General features: G+C 34.8%; 1 protein-coding gene across 3 annotated transcripts in view; it reads right to left on the reverse strand.

The window, feature by feature from the left end:
• Nucleotides 1–24731, reverse strand: part of Nkain2 (sodium/potassium transporting ATPase interacting 2) — a 979120-nt gene that overhangs the window by 423498 nt on the left and 530891 nt on the right. For all 3 annotated transcript variants that reach the window (XR_009228127.1, XM_046458657.2, XM_058583725.1), the window contains exon 3: nt 20160–20240. Coding sequence is in view for 2 of the 3 variants with exons in the window: in XM_046458657.2 (XP_046314613.1) it covers nt 20160–20240 (81 nt within the window). In the remaining variant the exon portion in view is untranslated. The remainder of the gene's footprint in view (nt 1–20159; nt 20241–24731) is intronic.

Below are 24731 nucleotides of genomic sequence, written 5' to 3' on the forward strand. Positions count from 1 at the left end.
GGATACAGAAAAGCCACAACAGCTGCTCCTTGTATCTTTTAGATCCTTGGACCAATTACCCAACAATGAAGCAGATTTCTTCCTTGCATCTTTACTAGAAAAACAACAAGCACATGCAAAAAAAAAAAAAAAAGACATGTAAAAGCATATCTCTGTCTCTTCCAGTATCTGATGCCATACTCTTCCTCTTAGCAATTTCCATGAAAATAAGATTGCTCTGGTAAGGAACTATGGGATTTTATGATATAATGGACTGTAATAATATTTCATAATGGCTGGCCAGATTCCTTTCTAATGTATTTCCTGATGTGCAAATGACATCATAGTTCTAACACTGGAATTTTTGATGGATTTTTCAAAATGCTTTCAGACCTAATTTTTTTTTTCTGTAGAAAAATATTCTCATTATAGACATCAACAACCAGAGATAGTAGTATCTTTGCAGTCAGATAAGCTTCTATATTCCTAGCCTTTTTCCAAGTCTCTTTTCTACATAGAACTGGTGGGCCATTCTCTCACTGTGTTTAAAAAACATTTAGTTAGGGCCAAAAGAGAATACTATAAAGTATTGTAAGTATTAGAAACTGAATTTATAAAGCAGATGACTTATTGTATAAATGTTGAGTGAACTGAGAAGCTGAATTAGGGATGTTGAGGAAAAAAGAAACTAGCAAAAGCATGAGCAAGCTACTCCCAAACCTAGCTAGGCTAGGGACAAAGAGGGTTAGTGAAACCAAAGCCTGGAGGTCTCTGTTAGAATCTGGAACCACAGAACTCATGTCCAGGGGATGTACTCATAGTTGGTGTCTCTGACACAAGGAGAAGTAAAGAAAAAATCTAGATTGTTCTTTCTTTCTGCCAGCCTTAGCTAAACTTAAGACAGAAATCAAATGATATAGAGACTAAAAAGGTCAGCTCTTCTTGAGATATAGAGCACAACATTAGAATACCAGGGTCCTATTCTAAGCTCCCAGAGATTCAATGAGGGGAGAATTCTCAGGGGAACTCAGCATGAGCCTAGTCAATGTCCAATGGTCAGAAGAGAGAACACAGGGCCATTAACATAAAGAGTCCTATGAGTCTTGAGGAGAGAGAACATAGAGTGAAATAAAAATGGAGGGATTAGGCTGAGTATTAGAGGTATTAGAATCTATTACCCTTAATACTCACCTCCACTAGCAAAAAGAAAAGTTTGAGGAATTGTCATTGGGCACAAATGAGATATTGCTTCTCCTAGAGAGTCAGTTCATCTATTCCATCTATCCTCATAGCCAGAAAAGAGGCGTTTCCTTTCTGTTCCATAATTGACCTTGTAGGGCATCAGAATGTCTTGGCTACAGTTGGGGAAAGGTTCAGAAGCTTCTCCTCATAGGGAGGGGCTCAGTTCCCCAATGCCTGCACCCTTGGCTGGAAAGGCCCATCTTAGCCTCATCTTTAATTGAAGAGAATTTCAATACCTCCAAGCTCTGTGACACCACAATATAAATTATAGCTTCCTTAACTTTCTGATCTCCACCATTCAGGATCTAAATGGTGGAGGAAGCTGAGTGATGAAATGAAGAGAAAAGAGCATGAAAGGCCTGGCTAGTGTGGTTGGGTTCTACAGAACAGTTCTTTGGGTAGCCTTGGAATGATCCAGTTCTCCCCCCTTTCTTGCTTCTAGTTTTTAATGATAAGTCTAAAATGTGTTGGGAATGCAATAACCCGAGGCTAAAAGGAACTGGCTGGAACATCCAAGGCTCTGTTCCAGTCCCTGCTAGAAGACGATGCCCTTTAATACTGTACCCCACATGACATGTATCCTTGGGGTACATATTCAGGGCAGGTTGCCTTCTGCAGACTCTCAGCTGAGATGCAAATGGGATACATGCAGATGACTCCATATGATCTGGCCAGCTTTCCTGAGCCCCAGAGAACTAGCTCATCATGAATCCGGGACTTCCCTTGTCCCTTGCTGTTTATCTATAAACTATATTTAAGAAATAAATATAGTTTATGTAACTTGTGTATGTGAGTGCTCTGTCTCACTGGACTCAGAAAATAGTAGAAGTGTAGTCCAAGATGGAGTAGGCCGCAGTGATTGGCAGTGAACCTTGAACATGCTTCACTGGCTCCCTTTTTAGTAAGTGTAACCGATCCTGGAGCAAGAAGTCACAGTGACAGGCATAGTATCCAAAGGGTCTGGAGTGATTTGGACAACACTCACCCAGCCAGCACTGTTGACAGAATGTGGCAGGATTCAAGTGATCTGATTCTTTCTCTTGAGATTGCAGAAGGCAATGGAAACCCTATATGTGTAACAGAGGATGATGGTGTCTCATAGGATGAGAAAATTGAAATCTGGACCCTGTCTGTGACTGGTAGGCACTAGTGAAAGATAAAATTTTTGCATCCTATGAATGGAGTCACTTGATTATTTCTTAAAACATAGATAGTAGTATATACTATCTTATACAGTATTATGCACTATCTATACTGCCCCAAATTCTTCCACTCACTTCTCAGTCTCCACAAGGTAAAGTATAAATTATTGACCTTGACAAAGCTTTTAAGCATATGACCTCCACTTAATCCTCCAGCCTCATAACTTACCATTCTCTTGCTCTTTCTCTTACTCCCATGGCCACTCAAGGTTTGACTTTCTATCAGGATGGCTTGCTTCTTCTCCAACCTTTTCCTGGTGAACCCTTTGGATTTCGCCTGAAATATTAATTCTTAGAGTCTTCCTTCAACCTCAGTTAGATTCTGATGCTATTTCTGTCTCATGCAAGCTCTATTTTTCAATCTCATCATAAGTCATTTCAATTATGCTTGAATTACTTCCTATTAGACTTTAGAAAATATGAGCAGAAGACCTAGGTTTAACTTGCTTACTGCTATGGCCATTGGGTCCAGAGGACATAACTGTTGCTCAAAATTATTTGTTGAGATAAAGAAAGGAAGGAACAAAGAAAGGAATACATGGGGAACAGAAATGATGAAGTATTGGCATGTAACAAGATCTTAAAATATGTGGATTAAGGTTTCAAAGTAGCCAGCGTCAAATAGTGCACTTACATTGAAAGACACCAATTTCTACTGATACTATAATATTTTCTCTATCTAGATTGCATGATATTAAATTCCTTGACAAAGCAACATTTTCCTGGCTCCACAGATCAGGAAACTTTATTTGTAAATCAAAATCCACATTAAATAGAAGATACAATATAATGTTGTTCACCACACATCCATCAACATTGCTGACAATACCAAATTTCCTTCACTGAGAATAATTTGTTGATTAAGAAGTTAATTTGTAAGAAAGTATGCCCAAAATGTAACCAATAGATCCATTTTAAAGGAAATATGTCTGATTTTTATAAATTAGGACACCTCTAAGTAAATGTAAACATCATTAATAGCATGGATTTTATGTCATTTTCTCATGAAAGACTAAAAATAAAATCAAGATAAATTATATTTGCAAGTAGTAGGAAAGTAATTTTATAAAAACATAGTTTGAAAATACATCAGATTATTCTGTTTCATATTGCACAGGGAAGACTGGGCTGGATATGAGGAAGGCATTTAACTGTGGTATGAACTTAAACCAAGCTGATAGAAGAAAGTTTATTTCTGTCTATGGGGAGGTGACCAGCACCTTGTTTGGGGATTCTTCTTCCTGCCAAGGAGGGTGGAAGCCATCTGAGAAATTAAAGTCTAGAATAATTAGTGAAGAACCAAAGACAAAGTCAGAAGAGATGTTTTAAAAGGGGAGCTCCTGATAGGTCCAGCCTACACAGATACCCGAGCTGAACAATTAGAAAATGGCTCCCTTGGTTTATTTAAATGGATAGTCAAAGGCAGGGGTAAGGTTACAGGGGTGGTGTCTTACTTCCTGATGTCTTGCAGTCAGCAGGTTGAATGGCATCTTGGCAGGTCTCAACCATCTCAGAGAAGCTGAGTGGCTAGCTACAGAAGGTCCCCTCGTCTCTGGTGCTGTGTTGGACTAAGCAGAGCAGAATAGAAATTCGCAATGTCTCTGGGCAGTCAACCAGAGGAAATGCCCACTGGAAGTTCCCAGACACCATATTATCTCATTCACTAGACTAGTATGAACAACACAGTCTACACAAAGCCCGTGGGCAGCTCTCCACATCCGTCACTTGTTCTGTGACTTCATAAAGAGAGAAACTTGTAAATTTGGGAATATAGCACATATTAAATTTGCACTGGGGAAATTTATAGTACATACATTTAGAGCTAATTCTCCTTGCAGGAGATTTTTAATGCAGTTTTTAATGCACATATGTATTTTACACTATGGGATTCTCTCGGCTTCGGATTTGCCTGTCTTTTTTTTATATCAAAGCATTTTGCATTATTCAGACTTAAAAATAAATGATAAATCAAAAATGACTTGTGTTCTGTACTATAAAAATTCTTGATTCAAGTGCATTACAATAATATCACCAAATAACCATTTTGCAAAACTCATTTAATCACACTTGGGTAAAAAGAAATAATTTTGTGTATCTGCATGTGTGCACATGGCTAAAGGGGACTGGATATGGTATGCAATTTAGCTGGACCATTTTTATTCATAATTGTGGGTTTTACCCTTTTTAAAAGCACATTATATCTCCAATTAAATAGTTGCAGAATTTCAGTTTCTTTGCAGTTTTCTCCCCACGCAAACACCTCAAATCTCTAAACTGTTCATGGCTCCTGTAGCCTTTCCTGCTACCCACAATTACACTATTCCTTTACTTTCTGCATTCAAGCTCCAGCATAAATTCCACAGGGATACCCTCAGACATTGTCTCTCTCAACAGGTCTAGATCTAAAACCCAGAGATTAAGCTATAGGTAAACTGAAGGAAGCACGGTGAAGAGTTTTAGCTACTATGATCTTGATGGAAGTCTGAGAAGGATACTTTGTATAGAGCTGTTTTTTTCTGACTTAAATACTTTTCTGCTTCTTCATTTTAAAAATGTCTTCTCTTTCTTTCTAAATCCTGTATCCCTTAGAGAGAGAACATCTGATGACATCGTTCTCAGTACACAGATGAGAAGTCAAAGACACCATTTTCACAGGAGAGGTAGAAGTTATGCAAGTGAACAGCTCAACGTAAAAAAGTAATGGCAGAGTCTGGTGAGTGCTATAATTAGAAGTAGAGACAAGGAATAGGGGTAGGAGTCAGAGTGACTGTTTTAGACAGAATATTCTAAGAGAAAATTTTTGGAGAGGTAACACCAGACCAGAGGTCTACATGAGGAGGAATTATGGGTCATGAGGTCTGAGGAGCCAGAACAGAAGGAATAACACATGCAATGGAATTGAAACAAGAATCTACTTGGAAGGTTTGAGGGACAGCAGAAGGCAGTGCATCGCAGAGCAATGCCAGGTGAAGAGGGGCAGAAATCACAGACACACCTTGTAAGCCAGGTGCTAAATGCTCTCCTAACAGAATCAATTCCATTATTTAAATCTTAGAATAATTTTCTGATTTTTGAACCGACTATTGAATAAGCTACATATAAATATATCATAAGGTATTTAACAATTTTATCACTATTGGAGAATTGGGGTGTTAAAATATATTTTCCCCAATATAAATAACGTTTTAACATCTTTGCACATACACTTTGTCCTAATTTGCAATTACCTCTATGACAACACACTTTAAAAATTCCCTGAAAACTAAAAACATTTGAAAACAAAAGTTAAAACCTCATGTGTAAGAAACCAGATGGAAAAATCACTCCTAAATAAGCTTCCTTACTAGCCTGTTCTGAGTTTAATTTGCTTCATTGGTTCAAATGTGCAGGATGTGAGCCGGGCACAATGGCACACACCTGTAATCCCAGAGGCTCGGGAGGCTGAGGCAGGAAGATCATGAGTTCAAAGCCAGCCTCAGCAAAAGTGAGGCGCTAAGCAATTCAGAATTGCTCTGTTTCTACATAAAATACAAAAAAAGGGCTGGGGATGTGGTTCAGTGGTCGAATACCCAGAGTTCGAGTACCCAGAGTTCAATCTCCAGTCCCCCTCTCAACCAAAAAAAGTGCAGGGTGCGAATATGGGAGCAGTCTCAGGTGAGAGGCTGTGTTGGCCTACAGTATTGCTGCTCCACCCACCAGCCTCAGGCATTTCATGGATTGTAAGAAACACTTGGCAACCATGTTGCTGCCCCAGTGCATCAGTGTCACTATTGTTAGAAAAATGAATGCTGACTACCTTCTTCAGGGTCAATCATTCATGCACACATTTCCATGTTTTCTCAAAACTCTTAACTCCTTTCCCCCTTTACACTAAAATTGATGGCCTCTGCACCTTATTTTACTGCATCATGCTGAGGCATTTAAAAGTGAGTTCCCCCATTGCCTCACCAGTAAATCCACCATCTGAGTGTATCTACCTTTTCTCCTTGTGATAGATTCATTGTCCCCATTCCTCCCAGGGGCCAGACCTCAGTATTAGTTTCCATCCTCTCCCAGCTATTTAAGACCTTTGCTCCCACACCATCATTTTCTCTCTTATTGTTTCATCAGCATACAAACATGTCTCCATATCAGCATTCAACAAACCAAATAAGTATGTTAGTGGATTCCAGGCCCTGTGGTTACCCAAATCCACCATGTTCAAGTTCCCTATCTAAAACGTGTACCATTTGCATATAACCTATACATATCCTTCCACATCCTTTAAATGCTCTTTAGATTATTTGTAATACAATTGTAAATATTATGCAAGTTGTTGTTAGACAAGAGAAAAAAGTGTATAGATGTTCAGTATGGAAAGTATTTTTAAAAGTATTTTTGATCTGTGGTTTTTTGAATCTGCAGATGTGGAACTCTTGGAAGGCTGCTGTAAAAACAAATGAAAGAAATATCCTTAGACTCCCCTAAGTCTCTTCCTACTGTCCTATTTTTTGGCTATTCACAGGAACACCCGCAAAAAAAACCCCAAAAAACTGACTTTACTCTTTTTCTCCATTTTCCACTACCTCATTCAATAATGCCTTCACTGTGATTTCTTTACCAAACCAAGTTTTATTGACGTGGGCAACTTTGCCTATTCAATAGTCACTTATCAATTTTCATTCTTGTCACAATTTATCATCCTTTTATCTTAAGTTTTTAAGGCAAACCCCTATTAACTCCTAGAACATGCATCTCTAAATTTCTTTCTTACCTCTGGAACATTCATCCTTGGTCTCCATTTCTGGATCTTCTTCAGACCTGAGAAGTTGGAGAGCTTCAAAGCATGGTCCTTACTCTTCCTTTCTCTCTGTGTCTTTCCTAAGGGATCTTATTCTTTCAGGGGCCTTTAAACTCTATTTAAATACTATAGGCTCAGATTCATGTCTGCTGTTCAAAACCTCTTGAATTCAAGACTGATGCATCATATAGTCTACTTGGCAATACTTTTTGGAATATCTGATGGACAATTTGGATATAATGCTGACAAAATAGAGCAATTGATCCTGCACATGTTCCTCTGTTTCCAAAGTTGCTCCCTTTGTTCCCCACCTCAATAAATGGAAATGCCAAACAATAATGTTTCAGAGCACAAATCTAGAAATCAATCTTGATCATTCTCTTCCTATGTTCTGCATCCAAGATGTTAGCAAATCCTGTTGAACTCACTTACATAACATCAAGAACACAACTGGATGTGATCTTATATCCACACACACACTTTTCACTACCTGTACTGCTACTCCCTCAATTCAAACCAAAATTATCTCATTAAGACATAAAACCAAACTTATTTTCCTCTTGTGATTTTTGTTTCTACCATAGCATATTTCCATAACAATCACAGTAATACTTTATAAGTATAAATTGGATTATATAATTCTTACCCTATTCAGTGTTTTATTGCATTTAGAATAGTGTTCAGTGTTGGGATGTGGCTCAGTATTAGGCTGCTTACCTGGAACACACTAGATCCTGGGGGTTCATTATAGTTACAGACTATAATCTTAAAATTTTTAAAAATACAGCTTTATTTTTCAGTTTTTTAATGAAGCATTTAATAATGTATAGAGATTTTTAAAAACCTGAGCAGGAACTCAGACTGCTGATGAAGAAGTGTACTTGTCAATAATTTAGATGTACAGAACTTTGACACATAAAGTTACCCTCTGAATATAGAGGAAAATTTATTGTAAATACACCACATGTGGCAATTTTTTTAAAAAAAATTCATGTTAACATTTTTTTCTCAACATCTTTCAAAATGTATATTTTCCTAAAGAGAAAATCTCAGCAAGAAGTAATTTGAGTTTCTTCTCTTTTAAAGTTGTTTATCAATTAAGACAAACAAAAAATCATTAAAAAATCCTGAGGACAGTAATCCTAGTGAATTTGAAAGGCTGGCTTTGCACTCTCTGGGAAGGGCAACCTTTTCAAGTGAGTGGACAGCTTCAGGAAAAATAAATGCCGATCGAACAGACCCTGGAGATCTGAGGGCAATAGATGTCACAGACACAGAGCTTGCACACCCTGCTCAAAATATTGCCTCTTCATGTTGTTATTTTGCTTTTAACATATCCTGGTGTAATTTTAATTGAAATTTGGCCCAAAATATGATCAAATCACCATTCAGATAATAAAAAAACCTTATAAGTATAAGAAACTGAAGTCAAATTTCTTCCATTAATAAGACCTTATGTAATCATTTATATTATTTTTGTCATTAGAATTTTTTGTAGGATCAAGAACTGAATCATCAAAACCATTCCAATTTCTCCAAATTTCTGAATATGTGATAATTTTCTTCCTCTTCTTTTCAATTTTCATGTATGTTCAGATTTATTATTCTGTATTTCAGGCCAAATACTAGGGTTTGTTCCATTTGCATTTTACCCTGAGAGTTTGATAACAATTTCCAAATGGGATCATGTCCCCTGTGCCTCTGTAGAGAGATTTTTATATTATGCAATACTCAAGAGAATGAAATCATTCAGAAAATAAAATGCTCACAATCAGGAAAGTGATATAAACCTGGAAAATGTTATAACCTTTATACATCTCATCTAGAATATGTGTATATTTTTCTCACCTATCTGAGAGAAAACAACAGTTGATGGAACTTACAATCTTAAAAAAAAAGAGAAACTATTCACAAACTAAGAGAGTCCATCTTTTGAAGATGGCAGTGCCATACTCTTCACATTATTTTACACTGTGATTAACCATTATTTCTATTAGTTACTATTCTGCTTCCTTTGCTTGCAAATGACACTTCTAGCTTTGTATGCCTTAAGAGATAACTTAAAGAGGAAAAAAAAATATCCAACAGCACTAATTATTTGGTTATTTGGCAATATTAAACTCAGTTATCTTTTTTTTATTGAGAAGAGGGGAAACAGGAAGCAGAAAGACAAGAAAAATTGAACTCATTATACTTCGCACTATGATGCCACAGTTAACATACTATATAAATGCGTTAAAAAGTAAGTAGTGGGGGGTCTGTGTGTAAAAAAAAAATGCTTAATGGATTAATTGTACTCATAAAATCAGAGTGCAGAAGCTCAAGTCCGTCTATTCTGCAACAGCCTGATTCATCTAGCATAGTGAGGGTGCCCCCAAGAGGGTCACAACCCTTCAGAGTGACTATATAGCTACAGATCTCTTCAGGAGCAATTGCAGAGTGTGCCAAATTGTGTGATATTGGTTCCCCACTCGGGACTAATTGAGAGCACCAAACTCATTCTCACTTGTGATTCAAATAAAAGATTTGAAGACCTGTCACTAGAGATTTTTCCATCCGAATTAGAAAGGAACAGTGTGTCCCTATGGTATCAATGCAGCTACTTTGCTACAAAATGCCTAGTTTTTATACTATAAGAAAGATGACATTTCTTGAAATACCTCCTAATTACTTCAGTTTTATATATTACACCTCTGAGTGTGAAAACCCTGGAGTCCTGCAATTACCATTAGACTCATTCCTCTGGCAGGTTACATGCGCTAATGAAAGAAAAAAAGAAAAATTAATTATATTCCACAAATGGCTGTTTATTAGTGAGTCATTCTCCTCTTTTTGCCCTTCTTGGATGCTTTTTCTGATTGCAACAGGCTGGTATACATTTTACTTTATTAAAATTTTAAAAAATATATAATCTTTAAAGAAGAAGAAGGGAAGAAACACTTTAAATGCTATCTTAAAACTTAAATATTTCAAAATTTCTTCATGCAATTCTCAATCAGGATAGTTAAATAATCTCATTTTCTTTGTATTGCTTTGTGTCTAATAACATACTATTTTCTGAACATTGCTCCCTAGTTACCTATAGTGTACTCAACTACTATTCCAAAGGTTCAACTGCATTTTCAATGTAAAGTTTAAATACAGAGCAGAATACAGTAGGTTTGTTCCATATGAAAGGCATAGGAAATAGTCACTTATTTGCTCTTTCTTTGCCAAATAACTCTGCATGCTAGAAGCAAAAAAAAAAAAAAAAAAAAAAAATCACCATTGAATATCCATTGAGTTGAAGTTTTATATAACATCTCCCAGTTCATCAATGTATCAACTGACCTAAAGTGAATCTGTAGGCAAAGACCTTGATAGTCTGTCCTTTAAAGCTAATTTGAAAACCACTTATCCCAATTAGGTTTGCACAAGAGTTGCAAGGGTCATGTTTGGGGTAATTTTGAAGAGGTCATCAGAGACCTTGTCAAAAACTGAGAGCACACTAGGGACTGGTGCTGGACCAGTTAGACATAATTATAAGTTAAATTCTGAAACTATTTCAGGATCTAAGAGCCCATTTAATAGGTAATTCTAATCTAGACTAGATAATCCAAGGTTTTCCAAAAATTTCAATGGTTTTCAGTAGTTTTAAAATTTTATTTTGAATACTTCTAAATGTAAAGCTATTAATATATGTGCAAATATATTTTAGTGATTTAAAATTGCTCAGTGTATAATAAACATATAAAAGCATAGCTTTTTAAATTTGGGCACAGAATAAAAAATACTGTTCTAGAATAATCTTCATATAGAGTAGGCTTTGGAGACAAACAAGTATGCCAATTACTCAAGTTATTTATCATTCTTTTGTTTTATTTCTAGCAGAGAATATCACAGAATATTAATTTCTGTACTTTTATTTTTTCATACTTACTTTCTGCAAACTTTTCTTGGGAGTTAATGGCATCTTCATGGCTTCAAAGAGAACTAGTGTTGTTTAGGAGGAACACAGAAAATAAATAGTTTCTGCTTTTTTTTTTTTTTTAACTTCCAAATGAGTTTCTCAAAGTCCACATCAGAAAATATTAGCTTTGGAATCAAATATTTTGTCTTATAAAAACAAAACATTACTGAGAAAGAAAGGTTATGTAGGAAAATCTGCACACAGTTTACTTTTTCATAACAGACAGGAAACAATAGATGAAACCATTCAAGGCCATTTCTAGAGAGAACAGAGCAAAAGGACTTACAGTAATCAGATAGGGTATGCCTTTGAATCAGTAGCAGATCAGCATGTGACAGCTGAGTCAACATTCTCAGGCTGTCACAGTGAACTTTGCCAGCAGCATGGAGACTCCTGGGAGTCAAGTCTGCTGTTCTGCTAGAAGATCATTCTGCTATTCTCTCAAGCAACTCAGGCTGTCCATTCACATTGCTCCCTTACAAAACCTTCTATCAACAGTTTACATTCATGACAGCTGTAAGTCATTCAGCAGAAATAATGGTTGTTAATTCCCAGGACTTTGCTAATTCTCAGGGAACTCTTCTATATGGAAGGTCTTACTTTCAATACTGAAGACACTTCCTAAGCTCCACAAGAGACTAGGAGTCTTGATATAGAGGCACTTAGATGGGGTATTAACAACAGAAAAAAAAAAGTCAAATAAAGTAGAAGTTAAGCAGTTCCTGGAGCCATAGAACCTATAAATGCCATCTAGATTTTGATGGCGAGAACAGAATTGTGACATGACTTACACTGTTTTAATAAGACTAAGGAAGGCTGATATCAAAGTGAGAATTTTCAGAAGTAGTTGCAGTTTCAACCAAAATAGCACTAAGCATACAATAGATTCATTACCCTGAGAATTGGGATCCTCAGCTTCTCGGGATTCAATTATAATAATAAAAAATGATGCAAATAAATTTGCAGGACCAACTCAATTTTGGAATCAGCTCCACTTTGAAGGAATGTATGTGGATATTTCTGAACAGGATTTTGCTGCACAAAGGAAGGATATGTAAGACATGGGTTTTCTAGAATGAATTTAAACACAGTTCTCCTCAGACCTTAGCTAATATATTAGGTTGCTTTGCTTGATACATTGGTTAGAGTCAGTATTAAGTAATAAATCAACAGATAAATCTATTTATGCATAAATACCAAGTTCTGCGTTACAATCCCTGCTTCAAAAGATGGCTGGAAATCAAGAACTCTCCTTGTGCCTATGTGAAGGCTCACAGTAATGTAATACTTAGAACAAATAGTGTGTTCCATGCACAAATGATGTCAACAGGTATAATTTTTTGTTATGGATGAAAGACCTGGGCCTCACTCCAAAGAAATCAGAAACCATATTTTAAAAATATCTCCAGGTGACTCATATGATCCTGTTTGGAAAGCATGATTCTAGGGAGCCTGCTGTTTGATTAACTTCCCTGTGCTTGCTACCAACAAAGGATTCTAGACCAACCCTGAGTGACACATATCCCATCCTACTCTCCATGTAACAATGGAATAGAAGGGAAGGACCCCCCACTGTTGTATTTGTGGGTCTGGATAATTATGAAATCTACTCTATTGCCATTTGGTTTCATTCTAAGAGCATTGTTAATATGCTTGGCATTTCTCTTGGTATCAGAAATGAATAAAACATGAACCCAATATTGAAGAAGGGACAGTTGAGCAAACAAATAATTAGAATATATTGATAAGTGAAACTTGTTGCCTTTGTTTTATGTTGTATTCAGTGTGATTATTTATAAACAACGAAAACATTCTTAATTGATTCTATAATTTCTTTCTACTGTGTGGTGGCCAGGGGCAGACGTTCTCCTAAACAGTGATAATGAGACAGAGCCTTTTAGAAAGTTGAAGTTTAGTAGGAAATAAGTAATATGATAAATATAATAAAACAGAGAAAAAATAATACCATATAATTATTATAAAGATTTGGGGAGATGTTTAGCATTTGTATTAATTGTTATTTATGTAATATAGTAAGAAATAATATGATAAAATTATTTATAAATTTATGGGAAGGTATTTAGCATTTATTCTAGTGCAGATTTTCTGATAATTAGTTATCTGAGTTCTTGTCTGAAAATTATTTTATTTCACCTTACTTATTCTATTCTTCAGAGTATAAAATTTTAGGTTGGTCTTTTGAAGTGCTTTTAGGTGTCACTCACTTGCCTTCTAGATTCTTCATTTGTTTGAAGAGTCAATTCTTGTTTCTGTTTCTCTGAAGGCAATGTGTCTCCTGTCTTCAGTGTTTTTAAGATTTTTATCTTTGTTTTGCAAAATTCCTACTCATGTCTACCCATATGCAGTTATCTTGATATTTATTCCACTTGGCATATGGGAACAATCTTAAATTTTTGTAATGATGTATTTACACAATTTTGGAAAATTATCTGTCATTTTCATTCTAGGTATTGCTTCAGTCCAATTATATATATTTTTTTTCTTCTTTTAGGACTTCAGTTCACTAAGCCCCATATGTTTCTGACATCCCTTACTATTTTTTTTTTTAATATTTATTTATTTTTTTAGTTTTCAGTGGACACAACATCTTTGTTTGTATGTGGTGCTGAGGATCGAACCCGGGCCGCACGCATGCCAGGCGAGCGTGCTACCGCTTGAGCCACATCCCCAGCCCCCTTACTATTTTTTGATTCTTTTTTAGGTGTCCTTTAATCTCTCCCTGTTCTTCAGTTTGGATATTTTCTATAAGCTCATTTTCAAATTGACCAATCTTCTAAATTTTTTGGTTCTACTATTAAACTCACCTAATGAATTTATTTTTAAGTTATTTTTAGTTCCTGAGTTTCCTTTTGACTCTTCATATAGATATCAACTCTTTGTGGATAAATTCTTCATCTTTCAACATATTCTCGGTAGTTTTTCCCTTGATTCTCTTCAACATGTTTTATTTTCTAAAGTCCTTATTAGGTCATTAAAGTATCAGAATCATTTGTTGGTGCATTTCAATTGTCCATTGTTTTCTCACTTTTAGTTATGAGGTTCTTTCTTTTAGCAAGTGTAGCTATCTTTAATTGTCTGATATGCATATAAATAAAGCATAAAGGCCTGAGATAATGCTTTCTCTTTAAGATGTCTGCCCTTTCCTTAACTAGACAGACAAAATGATGGGTAATCAACTTAGTTCAATCAAGGACAATTCTGAGTTGACTCTGGATTTCAGCCTGGTAATGTTCAGTCTGCTTTTAGTTTATCCCTGACTCCCTCTCCAGGTATTTGCAATGATAAATCTAATTTATCTTATATAGTCCTTCCCCTAACTTCAATCTCATTTTACCATACTGACAAAAATTTTTCACTATATTTCTTAAGAATCTTTTCATTTATATTTTAAGTTTTGTACATAATTCACCAAATGCCCTAACAGAAAAATTGTCTATATGTTTGAGTCTGCTTCCCTCAAAGCTTGATGATTTATAAATTCCTCAGAAATAGTCCTCTACATGTTCAAAGCCCAAATTCCAAGCCTCTGACCTCACCTAAAATCAGCACATGCCTCCAGGGAACAGCATCTTAAAAGGTCAGGGCATCTCTTTGGAGAACACCTTTCCAGAGTAGTCATTCCCCCAACAGATCCCTGCTGTTTTCAGTTTGTTGATATATGAAGTTTACAATACAACACACACACACACTCTCTCTCTCACACACACACACACAGACACACACACACGCTCTCTCACACAAACACCATCTATATGATACAAATATATATTTCTTCCTTGATCATACAATTAGCCTAAAAAATGTCTGTAGTCTGCTTTAAAAAAAACAAGTTCCCCTTTTAATTTATTTTTTCAGTGAATTTTGTTCTTTTGCTTTTTTTTTTTTTTGTCTTTTAGTATGAAGTGAACTTACAAAGTTGAATTCCTTGGAGAGGATGATAAATCCTTTTAGACATGTTGAATTTAAGGTGACAATGGAACTAACATGACACCAGCAGGATGCTGGAGGTATGGGACTTGAACATAGCAACAAGGTCAGGGCCAAAGATACAAATCTGGTAGACATGGTGTAAAGATGATAGTTTAGATTATGACAATAGGTGGCATTTTCAAGTAAACAATGTAGCCAGAGAAGTAAAAAGTTTCAAGGACCCTATTTCTCACATAGAAGGAGAAAAGAAAAACAAAGAAGAGAGAATTAAAGAACTTAAAAAATATAAGCACAATAATTCAATGAATTATCAAGAAAAAGAATGGAGGTTGTGGCTAACCAAATGGCAATAGGAAGTTTCATTTACAGATTTAGGAAGGAATTGTACTATGTCCAATTTTCACTAATCATGGAACATTTTTCTCTATACACTAAATGAAAAACTACTTGGATAGTTGGGAATTTTAAATTTCAAAATTATCCTAATTAGGTCAGTGATAGTTAACTGAAGGGTCCTTATACTACATACATTTTATAGTAAGGAAAACAAAGTAAGAACATATAAATCCAAAATATTGTCCTCTTGATAGTTGTTGAATTTATTCTTAGTTACTATAGGTCTTCTTTAATAGTAATGGAATAGATTTTTTAATTATTAAAAAAGTATTAATTCAAATAAAAATTATTACAACAGATTTCTCTCCATACTACCATATTTCATATAGGGCTATAAAAGCTTTTTTTTTTTTTTTTTTGATATTAGCCTATTGGATACCCCTCTAAATGAATAATGCATTTTGTTATAAGAGAAATAAAACTGAGATTGTTGTAATAGAATGTTATTATGCATCTTACTGTATCTGGTTTTAAGGATTTGTTCCCTATTTGTTCCCTAGATAACTGAGTATGACAGGTTTTATCTCCCCCTATCTCTTATATTCACAAGGAAGCAATTTCATTCCCCAACGCTTAAACAGAGCACATTCTTTTGCCTTTTAAATAGCAAATTTTTAAAATAATTTACATTTAGATATCTGAAGTAACCATCAAAATTAAAAAAATGGAATAGCTTTCCAGAAGTTGCTTTCAAATGTGTTCATCCTGAAGCACACATATCACTGGATGAAACTAATTACTTTTGGCTCTCCTTAACAAGGTATCTCAGGTATAATGGAACCTGATATGTACTATGTCCCTACTCTCACAAATTTAACTAAAAACAAATTCAGCTCTTGTAAGTGTAAAATAATTCCTTGAGGTCTATATGTTTATTGTTTTATTTTGCAAAATGATACATCATTCACTAATGATAATACATACTTCATAAAAGTAGAGACTGAAATCACAAAAATCATTTGAAGAAAAGTGGTAGAAAATAATTTCAATCTCAATAATTTACTTTATTAAATCTAATAAAATATTTTTTGCATTTAATGAGACTATCACTAAGATTTTTGCTTACGTATTACTATTTAAAAAGTTATTTCATATATTTCATTTTCCCCAGCAGTTAATCTAATAGATATATACCATATTATATGTGTTTTCCCTCTAATTACAATGTACTTTGAAGTTAAGCATTACTACATAGGAAATGGTATATCTTTCCTCTTCTCAAAGTTACTGAATGCAGTTAACGGCTGGGATTAATTTCCATTTCTCTCTATTGAATACATGAACAAAAGAATTCAAAGTGTCAGGAATAGTTGAACAAAACAATATTATTTATTTATATGAGAAATTCTGAAAACTATTAATCTAATAGCCCATATGACAATGTGAAAAGTCATTTGTAAGCTGGTGCATGCCTATGACATGATGATCCCTTCGACTCCATAGAGACTAAGGCAGGAAGATAACAAGTTCAAACCCAGCCTCAGTAACTATTCGAGAACCTATGCGACTTAGCAAGATCTTGTCTCAAAGTAAAACATAAAAAGGGCTGAGAATGTAGCTCAGTGGTTAAGTGCCCCTAGGTTCAATCCCTCATACCCACTCCCCCCAAAAGGCAGTTGTTAACAAATTAGCACTTGGGGATAAAGACAAATTTGATCTTGGTTTCCTTAACAGGACATCCATTAAAATATCAACCCAGGAATAATACATTGAGGGATGCTTTGGAATGTTTTCAATGCTAATATCTAAAATAATAACAATAATGTGTAATTAATTAGTATGCCGTGTGTATTTTTTTGTTGCTATCATGTACCATTTTATTTTATATTCCCATTATTTTGTTAATTTTAACTGAGAAAAGTATTTGCAAAGCAGCTTCTCTGGTGAAATAATTAATTAAATAATTTATTTTTCCTTAGATAGGAGAGAGATAATAAATGAAACCTTAATTAAGACTTTAGTAATAATGTTAGATTTTCATAGAATTTTCAGTGAAGAAGATATATTAATAATACAGCCATATGTATTGAAAGAAAACTTAAAATCAAACAGGTTATTCTTTGCATCATATCATTATAATTAAATCATCCATTACTGAATGTTCACACTGAGCATTTTTTTATGGCTGTAATCTCTGGCGCACAAAGCATACGAAAACGACAACATAAACTTCTAAACTCTAAACAGGTAGCTGAAATTTGTGTCAATGTTTTATTACATTTTATCACTTCTTGCCAATATTTATGATGAAGCAGTCACCTATTTATAAAACACTTTATGGAAATAAATACACTTCATCCACATATATAAGGATCATGAAATTTCCTCTCTGGGTCTATTTGTCATATTTCTCCATAAGCCTCAAACTAGCTGACCCCTTCAAAAGGTAGAAATGTTATTTTATTTTTCTGGTGGGTTGAAGTAAACAATCATTTGTATTCTATACTCTAAGTATTAGCAGTTTCAGGAGTGCCATTTTTGAGTTTTCATATATCTGTATATGATATATTTTTCAATCACCATTGCTTCCCTCTGGCATTATAATTCTTGAAAACTGTGAGGAAGTTGCAACTAAAGAATTAAATGGTATAAATACACTTTTCTCAAACCCTTTGAGCAGCAAATGGAAGAAAAACGCAGCACAGATAACTGCATAACTTTGCCCCTTATAGTTTTACTTTAGATTATTTGTTAAAAAAAGAAATTATTAAATTTTCATGTGCTCTGCAGAGCCTAGCCTTGGTGTATAAGATGAAAACAAAAGGAAATATTATTAACTGCTTCATTGCCAAGGAATAGATGTCATATGCCTGCCAGCACTGCAAGAACTCATGATCCTCTGGATTGCAACTCTCTGGAATTGTGATGTTACAGGATGTGTCCTCACTCTGATTTCAGTGCTCCTGTTTGAGGTCAGGAGATCCCAAGCTGCCTTCTGTGCCTGCAGTCATCACATGGCACAGTGAGCACAATTACAGAGTACTTGTGCAACCAGCTTGACTCACATCTCTGTTTTTTATATTAAACAAATTCTACGATCTGCCGAAATCATTTCACTCATCCAGTATGCCTGAATACCTTCCTTACAATTTTTTAAATAGAAAATATCATTAAAAGTCATTGCAGTGTGAAATTTCTTTGAAGAAAGTGGATTATAGAGCAGCAGAGACATGTATAAGGAATTCACTTTGTTGAGGAGGCCTGTTTGCTTTTCTGCATAGAGGCAAATATGAGGGTAAGCAGCCCTTTTATCTGTGTCCCTCCTAGAGAGGCCTCAATTGCTTTGCACTGGACTCTCTAGCTTCCTGAAAGGATTGCTGCCACCAAGAGTATAGAGGACCACATCCTGCCAGAATGACAGAAATACCACACACTAGGGCAAATTTTGTTGGCCAGGGTGAGTACTCCTCCAAAGTCTGATCCTCAAACAACATGTTTCGGAAGCCTTAGTTCTCTCTCATACCATTATGTCACCATTTTATCCCACCTTTTATCTTTGTCAGGGAACCAAAATAAATCAAGGTTAATTCTACTTGATATAAAGCCACCTATCACAGTTGAATAATAAATGAACATCATCCAAAATGCTGAGTGTTTTCTTAAACTCAGGAATGCTACATTGTAAATGAGTATTACCCTTATTATCATTCCTGCTTGTCTCTCCTGCCAAAGTATATGGCCCTGCTAAGGTAGTCTGCAGGATCTTCCCTTCCCCTTTTCCCTTTCCTTTCCTTTCCCACCCTCCCTCCCTCCTTCCCTCTTTTTCTTTCTAAAGCATGTGATTAGCCCTGAGTTTTAAAACTGTCAGCATCTTTGTAGAATCTTCCACTTTAATAAGGAGTAAGTAAAAGAACATTTTACAATATTTGTTGTTCAAAGTTGATAAGTAGTACAAGCTTGAAACTCTCTCAAGAATCAAGATCTACAGATCTACTACTACCTAGAAGGGATGACCTTGGTTAACTTCTTTGCCACCAATTTTATTGCAAAGAAAAAAAAAGAAGAAGAAGGAGGAGGCGGAGGAGGAGGAGGAGGAGGATGGTGATTCCAAAATCAGAAAACTACATTATTTCAGTAGTAAAGACTTTCTTGTTGAATATACAAAAGTGATACATATGCTTACAACACATTGAACAAAGAAATATGAATTTAAAATGCACTTTAAGTCTTTTCTAGATTATTTAAAATTAAGTCTTTATTTTGATCATTTTGTAACAAATTATACCCCTCTGGTAAAATCTTTACTCAACTAAAACTCCTTAATTGTTTGAGTTATTGCACTACAATTTGGGCTCAATGAAGAACATGTTTAGCAGATAAGCAAACTGATTTTAAAAATCGTCCACTTTTCTCTATGAAAAAAATCCTACTTAACTTCAAAAATCGCTCATCAGTAAATGTTATAAAAGCACAATGCATGATCACTATATTCATCAATATTTCACACTTGTTTTTCTTAAAAACACAAAAGCACAGTTTTGTGATACATCAAACATATCTCCAATGATGGAAATGCAGAGATATAAATCAAAACACCTTCAGTTTACCTTCCTGACAGGTGCATATAGGTAACAAGAGCAGGGTGAGACTGCCCTCATTAGGAAGAGACTTGTTATCACACTACTGATGACTCCCATAAATGGGGTGGTGCATTCATTACCTTTGAGAGGTCCCCAGCCTCCAGATAGAAGCAGATAACAAACACGTTCCAGGTAACCCAGAGGACTAGCCAGACAGCATACTGTAGAAAAGCAAGAGAGAAGTAACAAGGAATTAATTGGGAATATGCTGTGTAAGATTCAAAAAGAACTTGAATTTCTGTACTCCTAATTCATAAGATTCAGGGGAAATATTAGATACTGCTTCTTTCCAAGGAACAGGACTAGATATACTTTCATCTCTCTGTTGCTTTCCTTTCCCTGTTATGGAATCTTACACTATTATAGCTCAAACTTGCTGAAATCTGATTTTTAGATTTTAAGACAAAGTAATTAGTCACCCACATTTCTGGTTTAAGGGTGAATTATTTCAGCTTCTAGATACATAAAATAATGGCTTCTCCAAAAGAAACATTAAGTATATTAAAAAAACTAATATTTTCATCTGATAAAATTGTCCTTATATAGGACAATGTATGACCTTTCTCCAAGTTATCTAGGATCCCTTCAAATCAGTTCTCCATCTCATCAGCTTTCTCTCCTTGGTGTCTCCTTTTCATTTCTCTATTGATTCACATTCTCACTTCATCCTCTTATAACCTCTCACAACAATAGCCATATAGCTACCATGCCCAACTTCCTTTCACTGTCCAGTTAGTGTAACTCCTGTAGGGATGACAAATTTTCTTGCCAAGCCATACTTTTGGTGATTCAGTCAACTAATAAGTATGAAGAATCTAGAAGACAACATACTAGCAAAACCCTGAATATACAAATGTCAAAGATAAATGCTCCCTGCATCCAAGTCAAGAAATAGATAAGAAAAAATATGGTAATCATACAGGAAATATAAATAGGCATTTAACCCAAGAAGAGGAAAGAAGATGGAAAGATCACATAGCATAGCCTGGAAAATAAAAATCACTTGCATTAACACAAGGGGTCAAACACCTCCTAGAACTGAATCAAGCTAACTTCAGATTTAATGAAATAGAGTGCAGATTGGAAGGTTAGTGGTGAGAGGTTCCTGTCAAAAGAGAAAATAGCAGGTAGTATTTTCTAAAAAATGCAAAAAGATGGTAACATATCACTTCCTGCTAAATAAATGCCCATGATTTCCATTCTTTCCATGGTGAGTTTGAAGTCTTTATTTTATGGTTCAGAACTGTGATCTTGTACCATATTATCTTTTGAACCACATGCTTCAGTTAATCCCTTGAGTAATCTTGAATTCCAGGCACATTGAATACTTCCCGTCCATGTACTTGGAGAGCTATTTACCATCCCTTTGTTGTTTTGTATGTTACTCCTTTATCCTTCAACAATTTTTATTCCCTTTAGGTAGTCTTCTTACCACCTATCACTATTTTATTTTTCCTCAACAGTCAACTCAAATATCACCTCCTGAGTTATACTCAATCAGAATTGGCTGAGTTCCATGTACTATGTGAATAGACTCTGCCTATCCTGATGTTATTGCAAAGGTCGTATATTCAATTATTTGCATACATTTTCCAATGTACAATGATAATCTCCTTGAGAAAAACGACTTTAAAATATATGTGCTGATATGCTTAAGCTCCCCAGTTAGTACTTTTGGAAAAATATGTATTCAGAAAAATATCAATTGCCGCAGTCCGGCTGCAGCAAACTAACCAGGGGGTGACGAGCAACTTGTGTATATTGATACAGCAGGAGTGGAAATTGTTTATTGTAGGACAGGAGGGGTATATATACATTACACACAGCTTATCTTAATTAACATAAACTAGATACAGTAGTCAACCAATAAGGAATCTCCGCACTTAATGGTTCGCTGGCGTTACTTCACAAACCACTCCCTCTGGCAAAATGCTAGGCGCCATCTTGACTTGTTTACAGACCCTAACAATCAATAAATCAATGATTAGTAACCTGGAAAGGTAGTGTCAGAAATGAGAGTTCTATGATATGATTATGTAGTACTAAATGGTGACTTAGCTGTTTCTCAAAAGTGATGGGTTTATCAAAATGCTGAATAGGTGTACTGCTTAGTAGAGTATGATGTGAAAGCCAAACCAAGTGGTCCAGGACAACAGAAGGGGACTGAGAGGATATTTGAGGTGAGGGCTGGGAAATGGAGACAGGCTCAGGAAACTGAGCAGACTGCAGTTAGAGAGGAACTTCAGTTTCAGAGCAAAAAAATGGATGAGACTTTTAGGTTGGCTCAATATTGTGAATAATATTCATCTCACTATAATTAAAAACAAAAAACCACAAAAATCTATAACTATTTTGCTGTTTTCAAATTTAGATTTCAGTTTTAAAACTATAATAATGGTTCTTGCTTTAAAGGCTGAGAAAAATTTATGCCTACAGGTTTTAGTCATTAGATTTCAGTGAGAAAGAAGCAAGTGGAGTGGAATCAAGCATCCAGGCAGATTGTAATATTTTATAATGTTCTTTGTTCATAAGGATACATGTTCCCCACTTTATTTGCGATGGAGAGCTAAATAAACACTGTGTACTAAAAATGATGTAGCAGTACAGTAAAATATTTGGTAGGAGCTGTAATACACATATCAAATTTTCCTGAAATTTTGTTATTGGAAAGCATGCTTCCTGACGTAGCAGTAAAGAATGTCAATGCTGCAGCCTTTATATTTCACAACTGGAATTTCATAGTAAGTTCATTAAGGGCTAAAAGTGGTATTTGATTCCATAGAGTATGCATGGTATACCAACTATATCAATGATAGCTATTAAATATGAAATAAGAATACAGAATCTTCATTAAGATTAACTTAAGCATCATTTATACTTAGTTACTAACATTTGTGTATAAATATTGATGTAAATTATACTTGGTATGTTTATAAATCAAGCTAAAATGTCATGTTTTAGCCAGTAAGGTTAATAACTTTGTGGAAGGATAAGTAAGGTAATGGGTCACCTACAAATAAAGAGCATAAAGAGATTAAGTATTTGGAATCTAATGTCTGGTTTTATCAGTTAGGAACTTTGAATTTGACTCTATTCAAGTCAAAGGGTCATAGTATATTTCAGTTTCCTCAAAGGTAAAACAGCTTATTAATAGAAACCTCACGTGGCTTAAAGGAGAATAAAGATGAAATATTTGAAAATGCTCAGTACTTGAGTTCTTAGTACATTTTCCATTTTATTAAAATGATTATATTATATTATTATCTTCCCTTGTTATTATAGTAGTAGTCCCATAAATTTTATTCTCTAGTATATTAAAAATATACTTCCTATATTGACTTTTATAAAACATTGTCTCAGGTAATTGAATTTGGGAACTTGGTTTATTCTTCAATGCAACCATGTTCTCTCTTTGAACTATGGATTTTTAAATATATATTAATGTCATCATTGATAGCTACATGGCATTTATGAAACAAACTTCTTTTTCATTTAGTGTCATTAAAATACTTTAGTATTTCTGATTTAGTATATCGTGTAATAAAGCATTTCCTATCTATTTTCTGAGTTGTTTTTTTTTCACAGTAATTATTGTTCATGATTTTACACTCCTCTTTTACCCCCTCTCCTACCCCCACCCCCACCCTACCCCCCTTCTATCCCCACCCTGGAGCAAATGCAGAGAAGGAGCAGTTCCTTCACTTTCTTTGCATTTATTTTCACTTTACCATTTTCCTTTTACATTTTATCATAAACCAGTTAGCCTCACCTTTCACTAAACATCATAAACATTTTATCTATTTTAACTTTATCTCATTTAACTTATTAACTGCCTTATTTAAGTTTCTTTGACATCCTTTCTTCTTTCTCTAAATTTATTTCAATTATTATTTTCTGTACTTGCCTTTCTATTTTCTTAGCTAGTATTTATCTGAACAAATATCTTCCAAATGGATTTTTCCTAGTTGCCTGAATATTGGTGAAGATTTTGTAATTCCTTGTAATTTGGTCTATGAGTTATTCTGTCCATAAACCCCTCCATTCATACTATTCTTAAACGTAGTCATAATTATTTTGAGCATAAAGATCTGCACTACCCTCTTTCCAGTTGCTACTGCTAGTAGATGTGAAATAATTGACAGTTGTTCAGTTTGAGTATAATTGGAAAGGATGTTCTGCTCAGGAGAGATAGCCTAACAGGATAACAAAGTATCACACTTGCTATCTATCATCTAGCTTGTAGTTTTCTTCTAAAAACTAAACTTGCTGGAATATTATTTTTTTTCTTGTGGAAAGAAAATCTTATGTTCTATGTTTCAGGAAGAAACTTTCAGATACTATCTGCAGTGAGAGACAAATTCCATTGTATGATGAAATTCACTTTTTAAGAGTTGATATCTGAGGCACCAAGTAAACCATTTGAGAAACTGATTTAACTTGAATCTCCAGCTACATATTTTAAACTATCATTTGTAAAAGGTAATAGAATCATCATGCTTTCCCTGTTGTATTTTTAACTCCAAAGATGAAGTCTAATTAGCTAAAGAAAAAAAAATAATTAAGGCTCTCAGTCATGATAGGCTCAAGTTCTGGCTAGACTCAGATATGCACTAGTGTAATATTTAGAAAGGTAAACTAGAAAGAAAAGGTTG

This window comes from Marmota monax, unplaced genomic scaffold (assembly GCF_021218885.2).
Source record: "Marmota monax isolate L192 unplaced genomic scaffold, Marmota_monax_Labrador192_F-V1.1 WCK01_AAM20220418_F8-fsc00198, whole genome shotgun sequence".
NCBI lineage: Eukaryota > Metazoa > Chordata > Mammalia > Rodentia > Sciuridae > Marmota > Marmota monax.